The following is a 23,047-nucleotide window of genomic DNA, read 5'->3' on the forward strand; positions in this document are numbered from 1 at the left end:
ATATTAATAATGTTGTTGTATTCCTTCTATAGTAGGTTTTCTTCTCATTACAGGGTACACTGGAAGCCCATCTTTATGAATGGAAACTAACACACTCAAACTTCTGTATCATTAAAAATTTTAAAGCTGCCATTTGCCACCTCTAAGGAAAGCTGTCTTTCCTAGAAGTTGGTCTGGAAATTTATTTACGTGTTTGTTGAGAGATCACCTAGGCTCCAATGTCAGGCTCCTAGAAGTGTTTTATCTGTTCTAAAAGTACCAAAACATGTCTCAAGATATTTACTAATAGGTCTTTTCCAAAATACAAAAATCGAATATTAGGTCCTAGCAATTACAAAAATGATAAGGTAGGAAGATGTGGCTATAAATTTACTCAGAACTTTCAATAAGGAATGGCTCTATTGTATAAAGACAGCTACTTGGACAGGTAGAATTTTTGTCCATATTGAAATTTATCAATTTTTTTTTTCTAAGTAGCAGACTCAACCTGTTTTGAAGTCTTGATGTATATTCCAATGTATAGTAGAGGATACTTCAGACTTGTTTCATAGCCACAGTTGAGATGCAATGAAGAAGCTTCATTTAATCACGTTCTTATAGAGAATGCTATCATATTTTCTGTGGGATTATAGTAGCCCTTTCACTTACCAACATAAGGGGCCCTGTTCTTGTATCCTGAGAGCTTTAAGTCTTTTTCTGTTTTTAAGTAGAAGCTAGAAGTATTCCTGGATTCATAAAAGAAAATTAGCAGATTAAAATGCCCATGTGTGAGGACATGGGCATGCAGACTGTAGACTGTTAAATGGCAATAGTCTAGTTGCAGTACCTAGAAATATGTTTACAGAGTACATATTAGACTTCAATATCTAGAAGTCGACTTTTTATGATTCTTTTTTCCAATTCCAATGATTTGAATATTACATGAGGAATTAAAAAGCATGCTAGTGTTCTTCTCCGCCTTCCAAAAGAACAAAAACACCCAGTTTAATCATGCTACGTATTTTATCGTTGCAACCAACTAAATAGTGGATTCAAAAATTGCTCTTTTCCAGAGGTTCCTAATAATAGTAGTGAATTCAAGTAATAATTCTTCTCTGTATTTCAGCATTACGTGTTTGGAAATGCTATACATCATTCATTCTTCCTGCATGTGGAATAAGTAGTGATGCCAGCAGATTCAATAAAATTTTAATTATTTTGTGTTGTGTAATGGCGATAAGGGAAGACTGCTGTGGTATGCAACCAGAGATCCATAGATACTCCGTTGTAGGCTGTTGCTAGATATGTTATCTTTCAAGGGCAGAATATTTCTGCAAAGGAAGGTTGCAAAATCTGCCAGAATGAAAAGGGTGGCTGAAAATGTTCAGGATCTCCGGTGTATGGTCTTCACTACATGGAGCCAAATATAGGCTGAAGTGTGTAGTTCCTTTGTGGTTTGCGTTACATCCTCTTTGCAACAGATGAAATCTTTGTATATCATCAATCATAACTGCTGCCACTGTACAAGTACCCTAATGCTAATCCCAGTGTGTTGAAAACTGTTGGTGTACTACTTTAGGGAAGTATAACTGCATAGTCACAGTCCTATTTTCCAAAAGACCAGGAAATTCACTGCTGTTTTTTGAGAAAGGGGAAAACGTACATGCAGGCAACGCAGTAGCTGGCTACCTGTAATGTAAAATAATTGTTTTGTTAGTTTCAGTAACATTGAACATCTGTGAGTTAAGAATGGCTTGTCTGTAAGGTAAATACATTTTCTTGAGGTCCAGTTAGAAATTCGATCATTTTTTTTCAGATGTCTTGTTCACCTTTTGCATTGATTCTGAGCTGCTGTGAAGTTATACTGAACAGTTGCTCAGCTCCAGTCAGGATAAGACCTTGGATGTTGGAGGAAAAATTGGTTCGTCATACTGATTGTTTTCTGTAACATTAAAATGAATTTTAACTCCAGGAAGACTGAATAACCATGACACACTGTTAAGAAGCTAAGGTCTCATAAGAGGTTGAATCCATGTTACAAATACAAAGCTTACTCTCAATGGTAAGCAGGTATGTCTTTTGTTGCTAACTGTACACCATATCTATTGAGTACAGGTCAGTATCCTTTTTGGAGAAGTATTTACCTTTTGTGAGGCAAAGTGTTTTATAATTCTTGTAGGAGTTATTGGTCTTCCTTGCTAAAGCATCAAGGTAAATGTCAAAGCATAAGTTCTCGGCATAAGCAGGGTTGTAAGCCCTAATAGTGTTCTTTGAATGATACTCATAATTAAAATATGCTATTAAAGATCAATTCCTTGATCACTGCGCTTTTCCTCCAGTGAATTTTCATTTTCATTTCTTTTCATTTCATTTCTTGTGGCTAAGGGAGCCTGATTATTTCCCCCCTGCCCTTCACTTTTTTTTTTTCTTTTTTTTTTTTTTTTAGAGGCATTGATGCCTCCCTCTCCTTTTGTCCTTGAGTGCTGTCATCTGGAATTTAACAGTGATTAAACAATGTGCTGCCCTTGTGATGCTACTGTTCTTCTCTGTGGCCTCTTGAACTATAGTGTTTTCATCTTCTGTCTGATTTTTCACTGGTTTTTATGTGAGTGGATTACAACTCTGCGTTCTACTGTCACCGCTTTGTTTGGTTTCCTTTATCCTGAAGAATGTTTCTTTTGTCTCATTTGAAGCTTAGCTTTTCTTTTTTTGCTTCTGAGTTTTGTTTCCTGGGGTCTTACTCATTTTTAGTTATGGGCCTTAGAGTGAGAAATCACTGTTTCACTGACCTCCAACTAATTTAAGACTATTCACCATAATATTCTGTATAATATTTCATCTGCTTTTCTGCCTTTGATGGAACTATTTTGATAAGTTCATCTAGTCTTCCTGTGGCTTTCCTCTTTAAGGAAATGGTTAGAAACAAAGAAAATGAAAAATATGTAGGAGTGTATAACCTTCTGGTTGTCCTTTTAAAAGCTGCTTTTCTATATTATTTGCTAATCCCTTTATTGTGCCAGTAAACCCCAATGTTTACCTGTAAACATAATAATGATTTTGCAAATTATTGTAAGATTTAAGATTTGCATAACTGGATTGCTACAATGCATATGTCAGTCTTCTGTGTAACGATAGGTTGTTTTGCACAGGTTGTGGTTGTGTTGAGGTCCTAGTAGGAAGGACTTTTTTGGGTGCTGCAATTGAGATTGCACTTAAGTGATAATACTAAGCCTGTGTGTGGTAAACGCCCCTCGCTCTCTCCCTCGCTCTCTCCCTCGCTCTCTCCCTCGCTCTCTCCCTCGCTCTCTCCCTCGCTCTCTCCCTCGCTCTCTCCCTCGCTCTCTCCCTCGCTCTCTCCCTCGCTCTCTCCCTCGCTCTCTCCCTCGCTCTCTCCCTCGCTCTCTCCCTCGCTCTCTCCCTCGCTCTCTCCCTCGCTCTCTCCCTCGCTCTCTCCCTCGCTCTCTCCCTCGCTCCCTCTCTTTTTTTTTTTTTGGAAGGGGGGAGGTCATGCAAAGTACCAAAGATTATTCCTGGCAATATATTTTCTAAAGTTTTACAGCGTCCCACCTTAATTGGCAGGAGTAATGAATCTTCTTCTTTTGGGAACATGTTCATTATCTAATAAATGGCACTAATGGAAAACGTACGGAGATAATCTAATATCTTTATTGCATTTATTTGCCCTTAGAACATACAGTTTACGCTATTTTTCCCTTTTAAATTTTCAGTTTTTCCCTCCTCTTACTTTCCTCTCACTTTTTTTTTTCGGTTTTGTGTGTGTGTATTTGACCCTTTTACTCGAGTTTTAGACCCCTCTTGAGCAAGTAATTGACAGAATTTTTTCCAGACTTTAATTGTATATTTCTGCATCAAGAGAGATGGCCTTACAACTATATCCATACAAGCGTGGATTTATGGAGGTTGGGGTTCAAGAGGTGTTAGTTAGGTGCCTGCATTATTATTGTCTCAGGGCCTTCCTACTTTGTTCCTTCCTCCCTTCTACTCCTGTTTGGGCTCCAGTTATTAGTGATTGTCTACAGTCCATTTGCTTGCATGTGTTTGATCTTCGTTTTCACCCTACTTTTTCTCACCTACACAGTGTCTCTCTTTGTTATAACTTCTGCAGTGTTAGCTGTCTTTTATTTCTATTACAATCTTATCTCCTCTTCTATTATCTGTTGTTGTTTTCTTTGTCCTCTTCGGTGGTTGCCCAACTAAATAGGTGCAAAAAACTAAGATTGTCCCAATGCTTCCTTGTTCAGCTTGGAATCCAACTCAGGACAACCTCAGTTAAAAACCCTTCGGACTTACTTTTATTCAATTGTTACAGATTCAGCCCCCCACTCCCCAGCAGAGCATCGTTTCTGATTTACTGTGCGTAGTCTTACATCTCTTTTCTCCTTCTATAGCAGTATTTGTCAGTTGCTATAAAAAAAACAAACAAAATAAAAACCATCATCCTCCTCCCCAAAACGGCTCTTGTCTGTCCCACCCCAAAACAATGAAACCACTACCCTGCAGATTCTGTGTCTTTTTTCTTACAATGTCTTTATTAGATAAGTGGGACTTGATTGAGTTGCCTAACTGTAGTTGTCTAATGCTGTTTGAGGTGCCCTAGGCTATCTGGTCTGGCCTTCTCAGCTCCTGACCCAAAAGGCACTGGTCTCTCAGAAAATCCTTGTGTCATATCTGCCATAGATATCTCAGATGGCCTAAGGCATCTCAGATAGTACTAAGCAACTGTGGTTAAGCAACTGAACCAGGCTTATGGAAACTGGCTCCTTTTCAGCTTTGTATGTAGTGGGATACCTAGGGTTTCCTTCTGGAACATCGAAGGTACAGAGAAGGAGGGTGTTTCATGCTATCAAATACCTTTTTTCAAACTGTCTCCCTGTTAAAAGACGTCATCTTTGAGTATCTAATACTGACTTTTGTGCCATAGTTTTTCTGGTACCATGATTAACATGTGAGGTCAAAAACTAAGCTTAAATCATCACAGCTTCTTGCTACCAGGTCTCAGCTTCAGGAGTGTTTCTGACTTTCACTGAACAACCTGTGAAAAGTTTTAAGCTATATGTGGTTTACTGTAATAACGTTTTTGTTTATGATCCGGTGAGCTGGTGTCCCACAGCATCTCTAGACAGCCTTTGAGGGTGGCTGTCCTCCCATATGGGCAGAACTCCTACTTCAACAGATCATATGAGGAGCTTCAGAGGCATAGTTATCTTCCTGTAACTGAGAGTAGAATAGCTTGGTAGTAGCAACACCACAGCAAAAATGGAACTACTCCTGTATCTCCTGCCAGTAGCAGTTCTGTGTTTACTACGGCTGTGTGTGTATTGCCATTTTGAGAACTATTCCTATTTCTGCTAACCAATTAATAATGGATTCTACAAGTATCCTATTACTATATTTGACTTAAAGCCTATAGAACACAAATCCTTGAGGTGTAATCCAGTGACAAATCAGCAGTCTACATTAGTTAATTTAAACCCTTTTGCAGAGCTGACTGTGATGAGTTGGTATCTTGGTTACAGATTATGGCGAATGGAACTTTAAATAACCGATTCCATTTCTACCTGTAAAGCCAGTCAGGACTTTCTGTTAAGAGTTTGTTTACTCAGGGGACTGATCAGCCTTTTTATCTAAAATTTGTGTGGCTGGTAGAGACGATGGGCTAGCATTCTGGATGCATGAATAATATAATTCTACTTACTGTCTGTTCTTTTTAACGTTCAACAAGGGCAGTTTCTTTTTTTTCTCCAAAACAAATTCTGCATACAGTATTAGTCATTTGCCTTCAGTACTACTCCCAACTATCTGTGAAGGCATTCCATGGTCAAGTTGCTTCTGAATTTTTTTTTTTTTTAAGCCAAACCTATTGATATCGTTCAAGTAATTAATTGCATCCAGATTGGTCTCGTTGTAGGCTGCAGTGGACACACACAGTTTTATTATACGTGGTTAGCAATAACTTAGAAATTCTTGAAGCCGGAAGAAGCTAAAGGGTATGGATATCTTTTCAGTAGTAGAGTTTGTGGATTTTTAGGAGCTCAACTGGTATGTTGCTTCCTAGTTTTATCTGTACTTTAGGTAAACAGGGATGTTTATTCTGTGGCACTCTGAATATGGCATCTTTCAGTACTACTAAAATTACATTATTTAAAAAAGAAAGAAAAAATACTCCAGAATGAAGTTATCAGGAGAGAAGAACTCTAAAATAGGCCAGTGGAAGGCAACTATAAGCATGTAAGAAACTGCCTAGTTTTGAAATTGCACCTATCTTGCTTATGGTCAACCTTTACCTTGTATTAGACTTACTTATGCTTTTTGATTAAGGAGATTAGAGGGGAAAAAAAAAAGATTGTGTGTTTTCAAATAAATGATAGATTTAAGTATTAATATTCCCATCTTTTTGTCTGTTGGGAGCATGTTAACTTGTCCTTTGAAAGCCTGTAGACTAAAATATTTCAGTTTAGTGCTGTTTGCCTGAGGAGGCAAAACAAAGAGAAATAATCTTGGATAATGAGAAGATGTATAAAGATGCATAAAACATCCTTTTTCTTCTAAATTTATATTTAACTTTATTGAAATAATTTTAAATTCTGAAGTAAGTGGAAATGTAATTCCACTGAAGTAATTATGGGCCAGTATAGCTATAAAAATGAGATAAATATGGTCCGAGTGTGAAGATTTTAATTGCGTTTCTTAAATTAGAATGGCCTTCAATGGCTTTGCAGAATGCCACGCACCTTGCCTTCTGTCAAGGGAATAATGGCAAATAAAGTGTTGAAAGTTATGCTGAAGTACAGATTCAGGTGTTGGAGATGTAATGAAGGGATATTTGTTTCATTTTGGTGAAGTGAAGAGGAATGCAGTGTTGCATTACTTTACTTTCCAAATGAAATGGTAACTGTTCTCAAATTCTGAAGACAATAATTTTGGAAATAGCTTTGTTGGTTGAAAATTTTGTTTTTATCCCAGCACAATTATATGTGAAGAGCACAAGCCGCAAATAATGTAATGTAAATATTAAAAAAAACCTAGTCATTACAAATTGGATAATTCTGCTAGGTCAGGAAAAAATACAGTCAGTGATGTGAGATGTTTATCACCTCATTGCAGAGACTAGCGTTAATATTTATGCAAAGTAAAACTGGATGTGCTGTGGAGTATGCCACTGTGATTGCTGAAATGCTTTTTATTTGAATGTAAAGAATCATTTTTGTTTTATGCTCAGTAGCCTAGCCATGCAAACTGTTAATTGCAGTTTAAATTTCTCTGGGTTTTCAGTATCTAACAAGAGCTTGAGCAAAACTGAAGTACAGAATTGGTTCCCTTTGTCTTTTAGTCTGACTTGTAACTGTATGATTTTGCTGAGCTTCTGAAAATAGCCGTTCGTGCTCGTTTGTGGGTGTGTTGATACCTAAGCTCTCTAGAGCCGAAGATGTCGCTGTTTGTGTCCTAGTGTCATAAATTAGACAAGACACGAGAAAAACTATATGGAAGGGGAGAGGATGGAGCAGAAAAGGTAGAGACCTTAAGCACAGGTGAATGTGTGTTATCAAAGAAGGGACGACTTTTCCTTTTGGCAACAACTAACTGAATCTCTTCAGCTGTGAGACTTACCAGAGAATTTGACTGAGGTGATGCTTTTTTTTTTTCTTTTTTTTCTTTTTAAATATAAGAGGAAAAACTGCTTTAAGGTCAAAAGCTTGCCACCCTTCTGTATTTAGTTCAAAGAGTGAAAACGTCGAGCTTGCTAGAAATGCACAATTTACCACATATGACAGAAAAGAAACAACACTGCTGCTTCCTGAACAGCTTGCTTTGAAGTGGAACCACCATTTTGTTTTGGATTTTTTTTTTTTTTTTTTTTTTTTAATCTGTCACCCAGCCTATAGGTGGTATGGTTGTAGCAGGGTCAGTTAGGTAAGGTAGGTTCTGGATGAGCTAAATATGATGTTATAGGAAGGATGGTATTAATGATTTATTAAATGCTATGTTTCTGATTTCGTTAAAAAAGAACAACAGTATGGTGGTGTGTAAAGAGAGAGTTGGTACCGGCTTAAACCTTCCTGCTGCACCTGCTGTGATGGCTTGCTTAAGGTTTACCCATTGCTGTGGATATGTCTGTCTTGCAAAACCGCTCATGGTATAAGGTTGTATTATAATTAATTTTTCACAAATCCGAATATGAAGGTATTGTATAAGAATATGCGTTTATTTTGTGATAGATCCTTTTGGTCCTACTTTTTTATTCTGTGCAGCCTTTTGTAATATTCATGTAGTTGGAGTGCTGCTCCTAGTGAGCAGAGTTGTACTTGTGCGTGCTTTTATCAGCTCTCTTAAAGCAGGCATCCAGAGAGCGAAGAGCATGCAATTAGTGATTGAATATGAAAAGTATGGGTTAAATGAGTTATTTAGCATAACATAAGAACTTCATGGCAAAAGCACAGATAGAGTCCTTTCTCCCAGCTACCAAAGTCAGAGGTCTAGCTTTTTCTTTGTGCTATTTCTTGAGTTATTCATAACTTACCTCTTAACCCATGAAGCAAAGCCCGGTCAAGAGGGTATATTAGGGTGCTGTCTTCTTCAACAGCCCCAAGAATTGTCTGTTTTGTAAATTGAAAGTGATGGGGATGCTGCAAGTAGTGTGTGACTTTGTAATTGTAGTGAACATGAAGAAAAGGATTGAGTTGTGGCAGCATGGTAAATACCCGGCCTAGCATACAGTAGCTTTTTTGGATTCTTCGTTGCTGAATTACTGTTCAGGCAGTCTAGTATTCATTTTCTCTTGTTTAACATAGGTGCGTTTCATGTTATAATTTTAAGTAATTTTCTGTAAGAGTGGTGCCTGTTTTCTTATTTTAAATAACCAAAAAAAACCTGAGTTTTTTTCAGCTATGTTGGGTGTTTCAGCTGCGGGACCTCCACAGTTTCCCACACCCCATACTTAGGCATGCTCCTGATGTTTGTGGAGGAACGAGACGTGCAGACAGGAGAAAACCGCACTGCTCTACTAGGTTGCATAATTAGTGAGTTCATGATTTTTGGCATGTACAGTGGAGCATACTTACCCCAGAGCCATTGGCTTCTTGGTCCTGAGCCCTCACCCTCTGCAAATTAATCTTTACAGCATCCTTGCCATCAAGTAGAGCTGAGGTACACAGAATTTTAAGAGCAATTACAGATTGCCGTGTTGAATATCTTGAGATGGTTGCATCACTGGCTAGAGCATGTGGCTGTGTAAGATTTGTTAATCTTATACTTTTCTCCAGTTCTGCGTTTGTCATTTTGAAAAACAAAATGATTTTTACTTTCTTGAACATAATTTTTTTTAATGTTTACCATGCTGGTTTTAGTTTTACATGCAGACTTATAAGTGAGTGGTAATACGTAGTAGATACTGACTTCTTTCTTCTTATGTCTACTGCCTAACAAATCTACTTTATGAAAAAGGTTAGAGATACTCTTTCATATCTTCATAAGGAAGAAAGAGCAATTCAGAGGTAGAGAGGTAATACCAGATATGGTTTGCTTAAATTCAGACTCTGGTGTTTTTTAAAGCTCACGTTCTCGCTTCCTCTTGACATATGTTAGTTCTGAAGTATGTTTACTAGTAAAATAATGCAACCTCCATATTTTTGAACTGTCACCTCAGTAAGTAATTGTATATTTTGTAACACTGGCAAGATGAGAACTCAGTGTCAGGCTATGATGAAGTTTTGTATTTTTACTTTTTTAATTTTTCAGTTTAAATGCGGAATACTGTATTCCTCTTGGTCAGAATTTAGATAATTGCAGTGTTTCCTGTTGAACTGCTTTTTCTTCCTTCTAAATTTTGGGGGGTGCAGAGGAGAAGAGGGAGTAAGTGTCACTAATTTTTAAGACTCCAATATTTTGAAAATGCTGATCTTGGTGGTAGTTTACATCTGAGTTTTACTTAATGAGCAAAGCACAGCACTCTAAAGGAGGTGCTTTTTTAACATGAGATCACTTTTCTAACTTGGTATTTTGAGGCAACCCTCAATAGTGTTTGAATTACCAGTTCAGATCTGAAGCAATAATATATTTCATGTTTTCAATGCTTGCAGAGGAAGAAGAAGCAGTGCCTCAAGAAGTTAATTTCGTCCTCTAAAATATCTAGTGATTGTCTTACATGTGAATTTTTGTAAAAATTGTGTAGATATATACATAAAATATATTTAGTACAGATATCAGGATTTTTTATATATGGGTGTGTGCATGTCTATATATATATACACACACAAGCACATTACATATATTATTTAAAGAACGCTCTTACATACGATATTTATGTATTTATAAACACACACATAAAGGTGCAAACAATGTTTTTATTTACTACTTTTCAGGGGATATAATTTTCAATGCTCACTATCCTGACCTGCCACCGGATTTTATCTTTGGAGAGGATGCTGAATTTTTGCCAGATCCTTCTGCCTTGCATGTGAGTACTTCACTCTTTGAGAACCTTATACCATACAAAGACATGTGGCTTTTGAGAACAGCTTCTGCAATACGAATTTGCCAACAATGCAGATTAAAGAAAATTGTTATCTCATGGTCATGTAAGCAGAAACACGTTGTCTTCTACTTGTGATTTAAAGTTGAATCTCTAAATGTGGTTTTATTTATTTTTTTTAATATTTTAACTAAGACAAGATGACTTTTATAATAACTATTCTGAGTTTCTTTATAAAAAGTATTAAGCATCTGACCATTTTAAAAGATACATTTTTTTCAGCAAGTAATATTAAACAGTAGTGTCTTTAAAAAACATTTAGTTGCAGAAAAGGTCAAGAGATTTTGTGTAGTGGTGTCCATTTTGTTTTTTCATGAGGAAGGGAAACCCAGTTTTGCGTTTCTTTTTGGCACCGTTCTGTCAAGAAAAGTTATCTAGTCATATGGGGGAGTGGTGCCATAAAGACAAAGAAATGCACTTTGAAAAGGTGAGGGTGGCAAAAATTGACTTAATCAGAAAAAAAATTTTGCGCGCTTTCATTAATGGGGAAATCACCACAATCTGAAACCAAAGATAGTGTTGGCTGCTCAAAATGAGCCTCAATAGGCAAAGCTTTGTTTGAAGAAGCTAACATCGGTTATGTGCTTAAAGTGCTTCTTCCCTCTGAGAAGCTACTAATAGCTACTAAAGCCATATCAAGATATTTCTGATACGCCAAGTGTTTTCCTTCGTTGCTCTCTCCTGCCTTTGGGCTCTCTTCTCCTGCCTTTGCAGAGCTGCAGCCCTGTTTTCTGGGTCAACAATGATATCAGGTGTCAACAGGGTTTGGGCGTATTTCTTCTAATTAGCATCCAGTGCCAGTGTCCCGTGGTTATGGTATAGAGTTTAGAGGCTGTTTCAGACAAGTATACCTTTGCAGTAGAGCTTTACTGTAATTCCTGCTTCGTGACCCACGGATCAGGTCATCGTTTCATTACTATTTTTTTGACAAAAGTTTTGACTTTTATTGGAAAGTTGATCAAAAAAGCAATTGACACATTGAAAAATTGGCATGTGTAACTTTGTACGGCAGGTGGGAAAAGTAACTGCATTTTAAACTGTCTGCAAGGGTGTATGGGGGTCACTGGCACAAACATACAGCTGGGAAGTGTCTTTTAAGTGGGCTTCTCCTGGTGTAGAGCACGTGAGCGTATGCCTAGTGCAGCTGAGCGATTGCGTGGGGCGTGTGAGTCCCCAAAGTCAGTCAGAGACTGTCTGTCAGTCTGTACTGCCTTCTCTGAGCTACAGGTGTCGTGATGGAGGAGCACGAAGCAGTCGCTGTGGAACGAACGTAGTGCTTGACACAAGAAGCGATAGATGTGCTGTTTCTGATTTTAGATTTACTCTCTTGATACCAAGTAATATTGAGAAATTGCATTGTCTAAATTATTTTTAATAATTATTTTGTGGCATACCTAACAATTTTTATGAAGTGAATATCTTATTTTCTTGCTTCCTCTGATCGCTTTTCTGTTAACTTTGCAAATTCCTTTGGAAAGCCTTGTACCTCTGCTTTTTCATCTTTCTACCTGAGGCATGTTGCTGAACAGCAATGCGCTTTGCCTTTTGTCATGGCGCTGCCGAATGGCTATCTTGTTTGACTCGTTTATAGAAAAAGTTTTACTTCATGTGACAAGTCTAAAATTGTTGTCACCATCTGTAATTTACGTGTTCTCCTATTTCCCCCTTTTTCTACTTCATTATTTCGCAATGTTACAACTTCCTGAGAAATATTTGTAGTAGCTCCTGTTTCTGCAGTTCTGAAGTGAAGAGGAGCACCTTTTTAATGCGCTGAAATGAATAACAAATAGCAGAGGAGCGACCAATTGCTCAGCGAGAAGTTTGGGGATCTTGCAGAAATTCCATTCATACGAAGAAGAGTGCTAAGTGTGATGCAGTGCCAAATTTCTCATAGGAAGAGAGGGCCTATTATTAGTGATCCACTGGGAAACCTGTAAGGATTAAAACAGCCTTGGTTTTCTTTCATTCTGACATTGTTCGTTCGCAGTGCTTTCTTCTGTCATCACTCAAGCACAGCACAGCATCCTGTCCTCTTCACTGGAAATCAAATGGAAGAGTCATTTGCCCCTTGGTGCTTAATAAGATACTAACGAGGCTATTTTAATTTAAAACAACACAAACATTTTTTTTCAACTAAACAGCTCTCCTTTGGTAATTATGCCTTGGTATAATATTCACTATGTAAATGTAACCTTTTTGATAAGGTCCTTTGTCTTTCTGCTGCAGTCTCTCCTGATGTTATCAGAGCCTGTTATCTCCTCTTTGCAGCTGTGGTGTTGTATTTTCACTTCTGCACTTGCCTTTTCATGTTCAACATGGCTTGCAAACTTGTTTTCACTAGAATGTTACATTAGCAATAATTTTCTTATTACATATGTATTTGAAGAACTCCTTTTCTCCACAGATCTCCTAGCTGTTTAATGAAGATAATTTTAATTGAATTCTAAGATATTAGTAGAATTTTTAATATGTTAACATATTTTCTACTAACTATAAGTAAAAATTGATTAGCACATTGGACGTAACGCTCTTAATCTTGAGCAATCTTCATATGCTTCTGATGTTGTAGTTGCTGGCAATCATAACTGAATCTACAATTCATTAAAGCATGTAGAATGTATTAAAGTAGGAGTGCTGTCCAAGGAGTCTCTAAGCAAATAGTCAATGCAACTGAATCTGTGGGAATTCTGACATTAAGCCTTGTTTCATGTTCTCAGCTGCCTGAATGTCTTGTTTTTCAAGCAGAAGTCATTACATGTTGTTATATGACTTGAGTTAGGCGTTATGTTTAGATTAAAAATCAGAACCAGGTATTCTAGCTTGTGTGGCTCTAATATAGGCTATCACTAGACTTCCCAAAAGAAATTTGAATGGCTGCACCGCAGATAACTGCAGTTATTCATTCAATTTCCATAACTATAGGCTCACCTTGAAGTTAAGTTTTATCTAAATGCTGTAACAAGTGTTAAGCAGCTAGGCAACTAAAACAAGATTCCTGAAATAATGCATTTTAAAAAGTAGATGCTGTAAGGTGAAGACTTTGTATTATGATTTTTTTCAAAGAATGCCTAAATAGTTGGACTGTTTTTTTTAGCAATGTGATGATGTCTTGAGCGTTCCTGTCCTTATATATTAGCAGCTAATCAACTGATTTGTTAAATTGGCATTAGAATTACAGAATCGAGTCAAAATGCTTGTTGAAACTCAGCTTTGCTTCTGTATCTTGCAGAAATGGCAAAATCAATTTGAAACTCTAGTTGAGTCTCGCTTCAGCACTACAAAATACATATTTCATTAGGGGCACCGTAGAAGTAGCTGCTCTGTTGGTCATGCTGTGTTATGAACGTGTGCATCCTGATTTTTTTAGAATCATGTTAAGGTTGGTATTATATCTCAGAGGTGCAACTCTTCCTTTTATTTTGGTTTGTCATACTGTTGTAATTATACTAAAGGGGCAAAATTATTGGATGCATGACTTTATTCACGCTCAAAGCATTACTAAACGTATGTATTTTTTTATTTTCATTAAAAATATCTCCAGCTATAGTATGCATTTGATACTTGTGTGTATAGTATGCATAAATAAAATCAGCTTCTTAGAATGTAAATAGAAAAGTTCTTCTCCTCTGTAGTGTTTATTCATTTTGGATGACAAGTATTAGAAATGTATTTTAAAAACAACCTGTGATTCACTCTGTTCTGATTAAAAATTCAGTTGGCACAAAACAAGATTAGTGATTGTGTACGGATGAGATTAATTTGGAGCTCATTACAATGACGCCAGTTTGAGTAACAAGAATTGTTTGTTATGTTAGCCTAGTTGATTGTTAATGTGAGCCAGTTAATGATTGAAGTGCCTATGCAAAACGTTAACCCCATTTTTCCAATGTTTTTTGAAGTACGTGCTGTTCAGCAAAGAAGAGACTATAGCAGTATAGGGAAGCTATCTGTCAGCTTTTTTTTTTTTTTAAAGTATCCTACTTCAGGGCTCTAGTTAGTGGCCCCAAAATGATTCTGCCCCTCACTGCTATTGAAAAGGCTTCGTTAGCCCTAGTGGGGATGGAGGCAAGAGAGCATTAGCATGTCCTAAGACCCAGTCAGTGCTGAATCTGTCCTTGTGGGTTGGTTTACGTGGGAGGACCTACCGCTGCATGCACATGCGAGGAGGGGATAGCCATCGCAGAACTCCCGAGAGCGCTCCACTGCCGTTCTCGTTCCTGTCCGTGGCGCTGGGAAGAGTCTTTCCCCTTGTCTAATTGCTAATGCTGAGTACGGATTTCAGTCTTCGGCCAGTTGGTTCAGCTAATTATTCTACTCAAGTATATTAGCTGTCATACTATATAAGAATGTCTTGTGTAGAGCGATGTTTATTTTAAATTCTTATGTCTTTGTAGATGTTAGGCTCCATGATATTTGTCATATGGCTGTATGATGACTGTCATGAAGGCTGTATAGTTTCTGTGGCTGTGTTCAAAACCTTAATTACTACTGCTGTTGTTGTGTTAGCTTTTAGGGGGTAGTTAAGTGATTCCTTTAAATATCTCACTCTTCTGTAACTGTTCTTCATCTACCATCAGGTGCACGACACAGATGCTTAACAGCATCAATTGTTCCTATGCTCACATTGTTTAAAAAAAAAAAAAAAAACTTGTGTTAAATAATGCCATTTGAACTGTTTTGTTCTAAAAAGTCTGGCTGTTGCATTGTTGGCAAAAAAGCAGATGCTTATTGCATGTTCTAGTATGAAAGCCCCTAAGTAAGGGCAGTGAGCATGATGGTTTTCAGAACGTTACTTTAAATGTTACTTTACTTTGTCCGGGAAACGCGTAGGTAAGCTTTAAGTATTTTAGCATTACTGCTTCTTGTGATTGCTGTATTTGGGATGTCAGCAGAAGATTGCATTCTTGGACCACTCACCTGCTGCTCTTGTACTGAAAGGTTTCAGTTAGCTTTTTTTTTTTTTAATTGAACATAAGGAATTTTCGAAAGAAACAGAATGCAGGATTGATCCTTTATTTTATTAGAAGCTTCCTTCTTATTTTGAAATTCTTCATATTCACATTTTTTATGTTCCCTTCTCAGTCATGTCTTGCCTTATCTAATGATGAGTTTTGATTATTTATAATCCAGTGCTATTCACTGTGGTATTTTCTAAAACAAATGTGAATTCTAGATCTTTTTATACTCATTCTTCTGTATTGCTTCTACCTATCCGTCCATTATATATGGGATATGTGTGTATAGGGTAACCTACACAGGCTAGATTCTTCATGTGCATTTAGTCAGTGAGGTCAGCCTGAGGTTTGTCTGGCATGGATACACCACAGTGGCAGTGCTCGCAATCCCCCTCTCTGTAAAGCTGTGTTTTGCACCATCAAAAGAGTAATGTTGTTCAGAACTTTGCGAGCAAGTGGACCTTTTTGCTGGTATTGTTGCCATTATGGTGTACGTTTTTGTTCACGTTTTTAAATGACAGAACTATGCCAGTATAACGTTCCTATATAGACCAAACTTGGAAGAATCTTATCTTGAATGTCTTTTTTTGGTCTGTTTTTAGTGCCTGAGCTCCATGTATTTTCCCCCAGTGAATCCTCTTTAGTTTCTGTGACTTAAATAAAAAGAGGTATCTGAGACAACCCACAGGTTTTCTGACTTTTATTTGCCATGCTTGTCCTGGGTTTCGAATGAAAAATCCCCGAAAAATGAATGGTGGCTGCGAAGGCGGAGAGGCTCCCTGTGAAGGCTGCCGAGTTTGTCCACAGCCTGAGAGTCCTGCATAGAGCAGGCTCTGCTGAGAGGGTGCAAGGTGGTGAGGGCAAGCGTTGTCATCCGTGTCTGCTGTACAGCGTGGTTAGAGATGGAGCCTATACAAACAATTTGGAAGGAAGAATACAAGAGAGATGACCGAAAACACGTTTTTCCTCTCATCATCTCTTCTTCCTTCAAGGCAATTTTACTTTGGTAGATTATTCCTTTTTCTCCTTGGTTTAGTCCTCTGAATTTCTCTTCTAATTCTCCTCTCTTATTTCTGCTCTCTTTATCCAGAATCGTTAATATTTACGGAGCTGAGAGGAGTTAGCTACCTTGTATATCTCTGTCATTTTCTACTCATACAAAATCATTGTATATATTTACCTCACTTTCTTTTCCAGAGTTTCATCATCACTTCCTAGGATAACTAAAAAAAAAATTGGCTCTCTATTCCAAAGTGTAGGAAGAAAAGAAATCTGCTGAGTTCTGAAGTTCTGCTTTAGCTAATCATAAAGTTTTAAGTTGATCTCTCCTTCCTGCCCACGCCGTCTGAAGAGTAAGGGAATGTTTCCTGGGACTCAGAGGCCCAAATGAATCATTCTTTACAGAAGATGAATTGCGAATACTATACATCGGCCTCTTCTGCTGAGAGACGCGAGGCTGCTACAGGGAAGAACTGTGTAGCATTGATGTGTCCTCCTGTTTTTACAGGCTTGTTAGCTTTGCTTCAGTACCCTCTGAGCTAGTGCTCCCTCATATATTTTTTGTTTTTAAATTCGAGCAGTTGGCCAAAGCTGTGGAGTCTTACCTGTTGTTGTTTTTACAAAGAAAATTAATATTAAGCGCATTTTTCCTCTGATGCAGTTTTATTTGTTTCCAAAACTTAGGTCTGCTCCCCTATGCAGAAATAAATAGTTTCTTTGATTATACCTCCTAATCCTTTTTCCATCCACTTAATCCAGAGATTTTTGCTTTTCTTATGGCTGACTGGCTGATGATTTTTAATGCTAAGTGTTTTCTTTTTACCTTGAGTTTCTCTACTTCTTGTGGCTGTCCCCCAATGTAAAGATTAATGAAAGATTTGAAGCTGTCCAGTGCTGTAATTGGTTTTATTAGTTTTTAGCTCCCTTAAAATGAGAGGTGTCAGTTTTACTAATCTGTAAATTGATCAAATTTCCGTAGTTTGGTACTATTATCCTTCTTTAATTTGGGAGGAAGAAAATATCTGGTAAGCCAGGGAGCCTTGCCGTTCTTGCTTAAAGCTTGTTAGTGTAGAGTGCAAAATTAATTCCATTCATTCTCACTAAAGGGCTTAGTAAGGAAACATTTCATTTTTTGGCAAAGGCTTCTTTATATTTGATAATGTAATTTATCCTTACAATGTGCAAAATCTAGAACATTAGCTATTTTGAGAAAAACTAGTTTTTCCAGTCCAGGAAATACTAGCTTTAGGAAAGCATTAAGAATGTGCATGGATGCATTTGGCTGTAGGATGTCAAAGTGAGAGAAAATGTTTTGCTGCCATGCTAGCTAATATAGATCTGATAAGAAATTTAATCATTCTGCACTGGTAAAATGAGGAAAATGATTTCATAGCTTTTTAGTCATGCTATTACAATTTAAAAAAAAAAAAAAAGATTATTTTCATCCGTTACATGAGTATGACCATCTTTTCCGTGATCATAGAGTTAAATGGACCAGAATAAAAAAATGCTTAAACTTTAATGTAAGGGCTGAATTAGACGTTTAGTCTCTTGCTTCTTCCAAGCTATGTCTGTTTGACTGAAACTTGAGCCCAGAGCATTGGCTTCTTGAGCTTCTGGATCTTCTCTTGAATCTGGTTGAATTTGGTTTCATTTCTTAGCTGGGGTGTAGCTGCTACTGGGCTTGAGTGTCTGCTCTCTCTCTACTAAGAGCAAGTGCCTGTGTGAATGAGTACTTTCTTTTACTCCTCTAGTGTCAAATCACATAGATTAGCCTGAATCCCTGATAGAGTAGAGCAGCACTTATATAGGTAGGTGCTTGTTTTAGCTGAAAGCTGAGGTGTGAGCACTAATAAAATCATCTGTCGTCTCTTAGTGACCAGAGTTCTTGCGTGGCAGGAGGGATCTCAGGATCATCTCTGCAGCCTCGCTCCTCGTTGATCCTACGGTCCCTGGAGACCTAGAAGACTAGAGGTAGGGGAAACTGGCATCTGATTTTGGGTTTGAGGAGTAGCTGAGCAGATAGTCAGTGAGTTGGGGCACAAGCAAAAGCTCACGCTGTGCCTAAACCTGTAATCTATATAAAGTCAAAGACCTATAAGGTAGTCATTGCCGACTTACTCCCTTCATATGTCACTCAGTAACAGCTCTTTGCATAGCTGAAATTTGAATGCGTTTCCAACTTACTTGTTTTATTACTTAAATCCTTTTAATTTTGTGCTTTATTTTATTTTATTTACTGGTCCCATTAGATACTTTCCATTTTCAGCTTTCTGATATTCTTTCCAATTCTCTAGAACTTTTGCCTCACTTTATGCGCAAACTCCTTAAGTTTATTAGTGCTAGGCGGTCAGTGGCGCTTGACAATTGTGGCACTTATTCAGAATGTTTCAAGGTTTATTTGTCCTCCAGAATCACAGTGTGGTATCTGATGATCTTTCAGTCCGCTTATTCTGTCAGCCATGAGAATATCCCATCGGAGTGTTTCAGTTGTGTGGAATTCAAGCTTGTGCCTGGGAGGATGAGCAGTCTCAATTATATCGGTATTCCTTAAGGGGATCTGAGATAAACATTTCTGAGTCTGGCAGCTGAATGGGCTACCTAACTTGGTGCAAGCTTTCTGGTCATTTCCATTTGCTCCGTTTTGCCGTCATGTGAAGATTTGTTTCTGATGTACCAGTGCCTGGTTTACTCCCTGTTCTTCTGGGTCTGGTGTTGCTTTCTCTATTTATGTGTTTCTAACCGAGACCTCCTTTTGTGGAGCCGTAGCAAGCCAGGATTGCATTGAGCACTGAACCTCTTATATTTATGCTGCCCTCTGATAGCCTGGGCTCTTTGTGCCTAATCAGAAATAGAGAATCAGAACAGTCAAATGTAGTGAATCAGCAATAAAGAATCCACAGGCCTTAATGATTCTAATGAGCCTGAAGTGGCACCTGCCTTTATCTGTAGCAGAGGGAGAACTTTCTGTTCCCGTGTTTTGCAGGTACTGAGTTCTCAAAAAGATGATGTTGCCCTAGAGTCCGGTTCAGTGAACTATCTCCTCTATTCCTCTTAACTGTCTTTGAAAAGAGAAAACTGGAGGGAGCCTGCTGATTGTGAAGTGATACAGTGTTGCTCTACCCTGTGCTAATATATTTTGCCTTAAGGATAAGTGAAGGCTACTGACATGACCAAGAGAAAAATATAAGTTCATGAACTGTGTGGCTATGCTTGCCATCAAATATGAGGAAAAAGGGCTTTCACTATTTTTCCAGGGATAGTTGGAGTCACTGGATCTGTAAGTATTCTTGTAAGCAAAGACTCAGTTGGGTCTGTAAATTGCTGCCTCCTGACATTGGTTGTTTCTGCCGCTGGATATCTTCACAAGGGCAATTCGCAGTCCCTAAAGACAAACCAGAAGTTGCTCCTTTGCCGTGTCTTTCCTGTCAGTTTTCAGAGACTTTGATATTCCAGCAGTTCTCGTTTAAGAAGCTAAGCTTGACAAATCTTCCACTACCTGTTCCAAAGACATCTACATCTAGTACTATGCTCTCTATTTTTCTGGCATATTATTATTATTCCTCTTCTGTATGAGGACTTAACGGGTTTCTAGACATTGTGAGAAAGGTAATTGTAGAAAACGCTTGGAGAAAACAGTGTTTTCTCAGTATATTGCACTGCAATTAAGACTGTGAAAGCTTTTGTCAGCAATGCTTTTTTGGAGTCAGTAAGGTTAATTTGTTAATGCCATCATCTACTTCACCGTCTCTTCTCAGCATATTGATAGACATCACCTTTTCCCCCAAGGAGCACAACTTCCTTTTTTTTTTTTTCTTATCACAAATAGTTGCCTGAGGAAGCAAAATGACTGAGCAAATGAAAGATTCTTCAGGTTGGAATCCTAGAAGATAACGTGCTGTTGGCAGGAAAGTATGCATCCTGGCGTAATGTCAGATTGCCAATTACCAGACACTGATGGCTAAATATGTTCATATATTTATGTATATATAGCATACCTGCTTTGGCAGGAAATAAAGACCTTGCTAGTGATAAGGGTGGTAGAATAAATTGCAGTTTGTCTTAGTGATTTTCAAATAGTTGTTACTTTAAATCAGAAATATAAAGCTAGATATCCCAAGCTGGCCGTATGAACGCAGAACGTCTTTATTTGGAAGCTCAGGAGCAGAATAGTCTTGTTGATATTAATAATATCTTAACAGAAACCAGCACACTGATAAAATCAATGTGATTACAACTCTTTTTGCTTCAGTTAATCAAAATATATTCATACTTTTCTGAATTCTTTGGTAAAGTTTGAAAAAAGCAGGTATTAGAGAAACTAGCAAAAATTAAAGGATTCTGGGCGTTATATGTAAAGATCCTGGCACAATATACTTCCCTCTTTCACACAAACTCCAGAATGGTAAGAAATGGCTTGGCTTGAAGGCAGCAGCTTGTTAGCTTTCTAGAAACATATTTATAAGGTTTAAAAAGGAAAGATCAAATCTAGCACAACCTTCCTGAATTGAAAATCCATTTAAATTCATCGTATTGTGCACTTTGAATTCAAATCGTTGAGCCATGATAATTCATTTTTCTGTAGCAAGGCAGTCATTGCTTATGAATATGCAAGCAGAACAGACTTTTAAATTAACTGACTACAGAAGGTCAGCTAGAAATAAGTATTCTGTTTGGTAATGCTGTTTCAGATTTGATTAAATTCTAGGCTGTGAATTCTGTTACAATTTATAATTCTACTTTTTAGCGAAGTGATTAGCTTAAGTTTGGGACCCTGCAGGTTCTTTCCTTCACAAGATAATAGTGAGGCAAAGAAATGTCTTTGCACGCATGGTAATTTTCAAAGAAAATATTAATTTTCCTAAATGGAGGAGAGCTCAATCTGTATTTTCTTTATTCTTTCCTGGTCTAACTTTCAGCCTGTATTAGTTTCAAAAACTGTCCTTATTTTGTTCGTTCTTTAAATGCCTATGTGTCTGTGTTTTCCTGCTGTCTTCCATCTCAGTTTCTCAGGCATATCAGGTCTTCCTTTTTTTCTCCCTCCCCCTCCCCCCCCCTTTTTTTTTTGAAAATTGAAGAAATATAGTTGAAATTCCGTCAATGTCCTGTCTCTCTTGCTTGCAGCATTAGTGTTCATACAGTGTTACATGAATTTTGCCATGTACCTGTTTACAGAGAAGCAGCTTTTACTTGCGTAAAGGAATCAAATGAGTGTCTGTAATTTTTTCCGGGTGAGAAGTTTCTTATGGTGCTTTTTTTGAGAAGACATCACTAATTTGCATTATTTTATCCTGTATAGTACAGAGATAACTTTGATTTCCAATGTCTTATTCCAATGGAATTTGGTAAATGTTTTCTTTGGGGAGGCTATATTTTCAAGACCCTCTTAGCTCTCTTGTGTAAATGTGGAGATAAAGATGCAAATACTGCAAACGGGCAGAACAGTGAGATCTGCCATATGATGTATTGATTTTAATTTATGGGATTTTGTGAGGGGGAAAAAGAGGTTGGAAGAAAATAGTTCTGTGTATGCCACCCAACAGTAAATGTTCAGTGTCCTTCTCAGCACAGTTAAAGGTACAATCTGCTTCCAAGGAGAGGTGCACTGGGAGACCTGGAAAGGGACAGAAATTAATCCCTTAGCTAGGACAGGAACCCTTGCATGCAAGTGTTTCCTGATATCCACAAACTATCCGTGTGCATATAACTTTAATTATCTTACTCTTAATCTTGAAAGTCTTTAGGAGATTATTTGGATAGTATTATCCTCTGTATCTTGTGATAGTGGGCAGTATCTGTGACGTCTGATTATCTTGTTTTCCTCTGTGCGGGAAAGGAGGCAGACTTTTTCAGGAAGAGTGCACAACTTGGAAATGTTCTTCTGGGGCTCAGTTACACAGTTTCTACACCTCCAGAGCATCCTTAATTTACAGAGATCAGCAATCCCTTACTGTTCCCACAGCAGGATATCGGAGTAATTTGTAGTAAGTTTCGAAAAAAGAATTCTCTCCTTTTTCAGGTGATGATGCTTGAAAGGAAGAGATGCATTCGTTCTAGCTGAATGCTGAAGTGTTCTGTGTGTAAAAATAAATAAATAAATAAATTATTTTTTATTATTTTAGAGTCTGCCTTAGATATGTAATCATTAATCAAGAATCACCTTGTGTGGCCAGCAGAAGAAAATGGGAGACTGTACTAAATGTGACGTGCTTTTCTTAAAGCAGAGTTAGATTTCAATACAATAGGTGAACGTTGTTCACCTCCTGTGTACTTTCTTGCCATTTCAAGGCCTTCAGGTATCTGAGATTTCAGCTAAGCATTTATAGGCTAATATAACTTCTGTTCAATTTCTACAGTCTCTCACTAAAAGAAGAAATCTGAGTATCCCAAATTTTGCTGTATGCAAACTTTATTATCTGTTATACATAACAGCTAGTATAGCACACAAAGTCTGTAAGTTGTTTGATTTTATGTGCCGTGACAAAAGTGCTCCTTAGTTGAACCGTTTTCATGAAACGTTAAGTCTTTGCTGGTTGCTTACGCCCAAAAACGGTGTTTTCAAGTA

General features: G+C 37.6%; 1 protein-coding gene across 14 annotated transcripts in view; it reads left to right on the plus strand.

The window, feature by feature from the left end:
• BABAM2 (BRISC and BRCA1 A complex member 2) overlaps positions 1-23,047 on the plus strand; it is a 177,892-nt gene that overhangs the window by 22,954 nt on the left and 131,891 nt on the right. For all 14 annotated transcript variants that reach the window (XM_068939585.1, XM_068939581.1, XM_068939576.1 and 11 more), the window contains exon 4: positions 10,359-10,453. In XM_068939585.1, the coding sequence (XP_068795686.1) occupies positions 10,359-10,453 (95 nt within the window). The remainder of the gene's footprint in view (positions 1-10,358; positions 10,454-23,047) is intronic.

Source organism: Struthio camelus, chromosome 3 (genome assembly GCF_040807025.1).
Source record: "Struthio camelus isolate bStrCam1 chromosome 3, bStrCam1.hap1, whole genome shotgun sequence".
In the NCBI taxonomy this organism is placed as follows: Eukaryota; Metazoa; Chordata; class Aves; order Struthioniformes; family Struthionidae; genus Struthio; species Struthio camelus.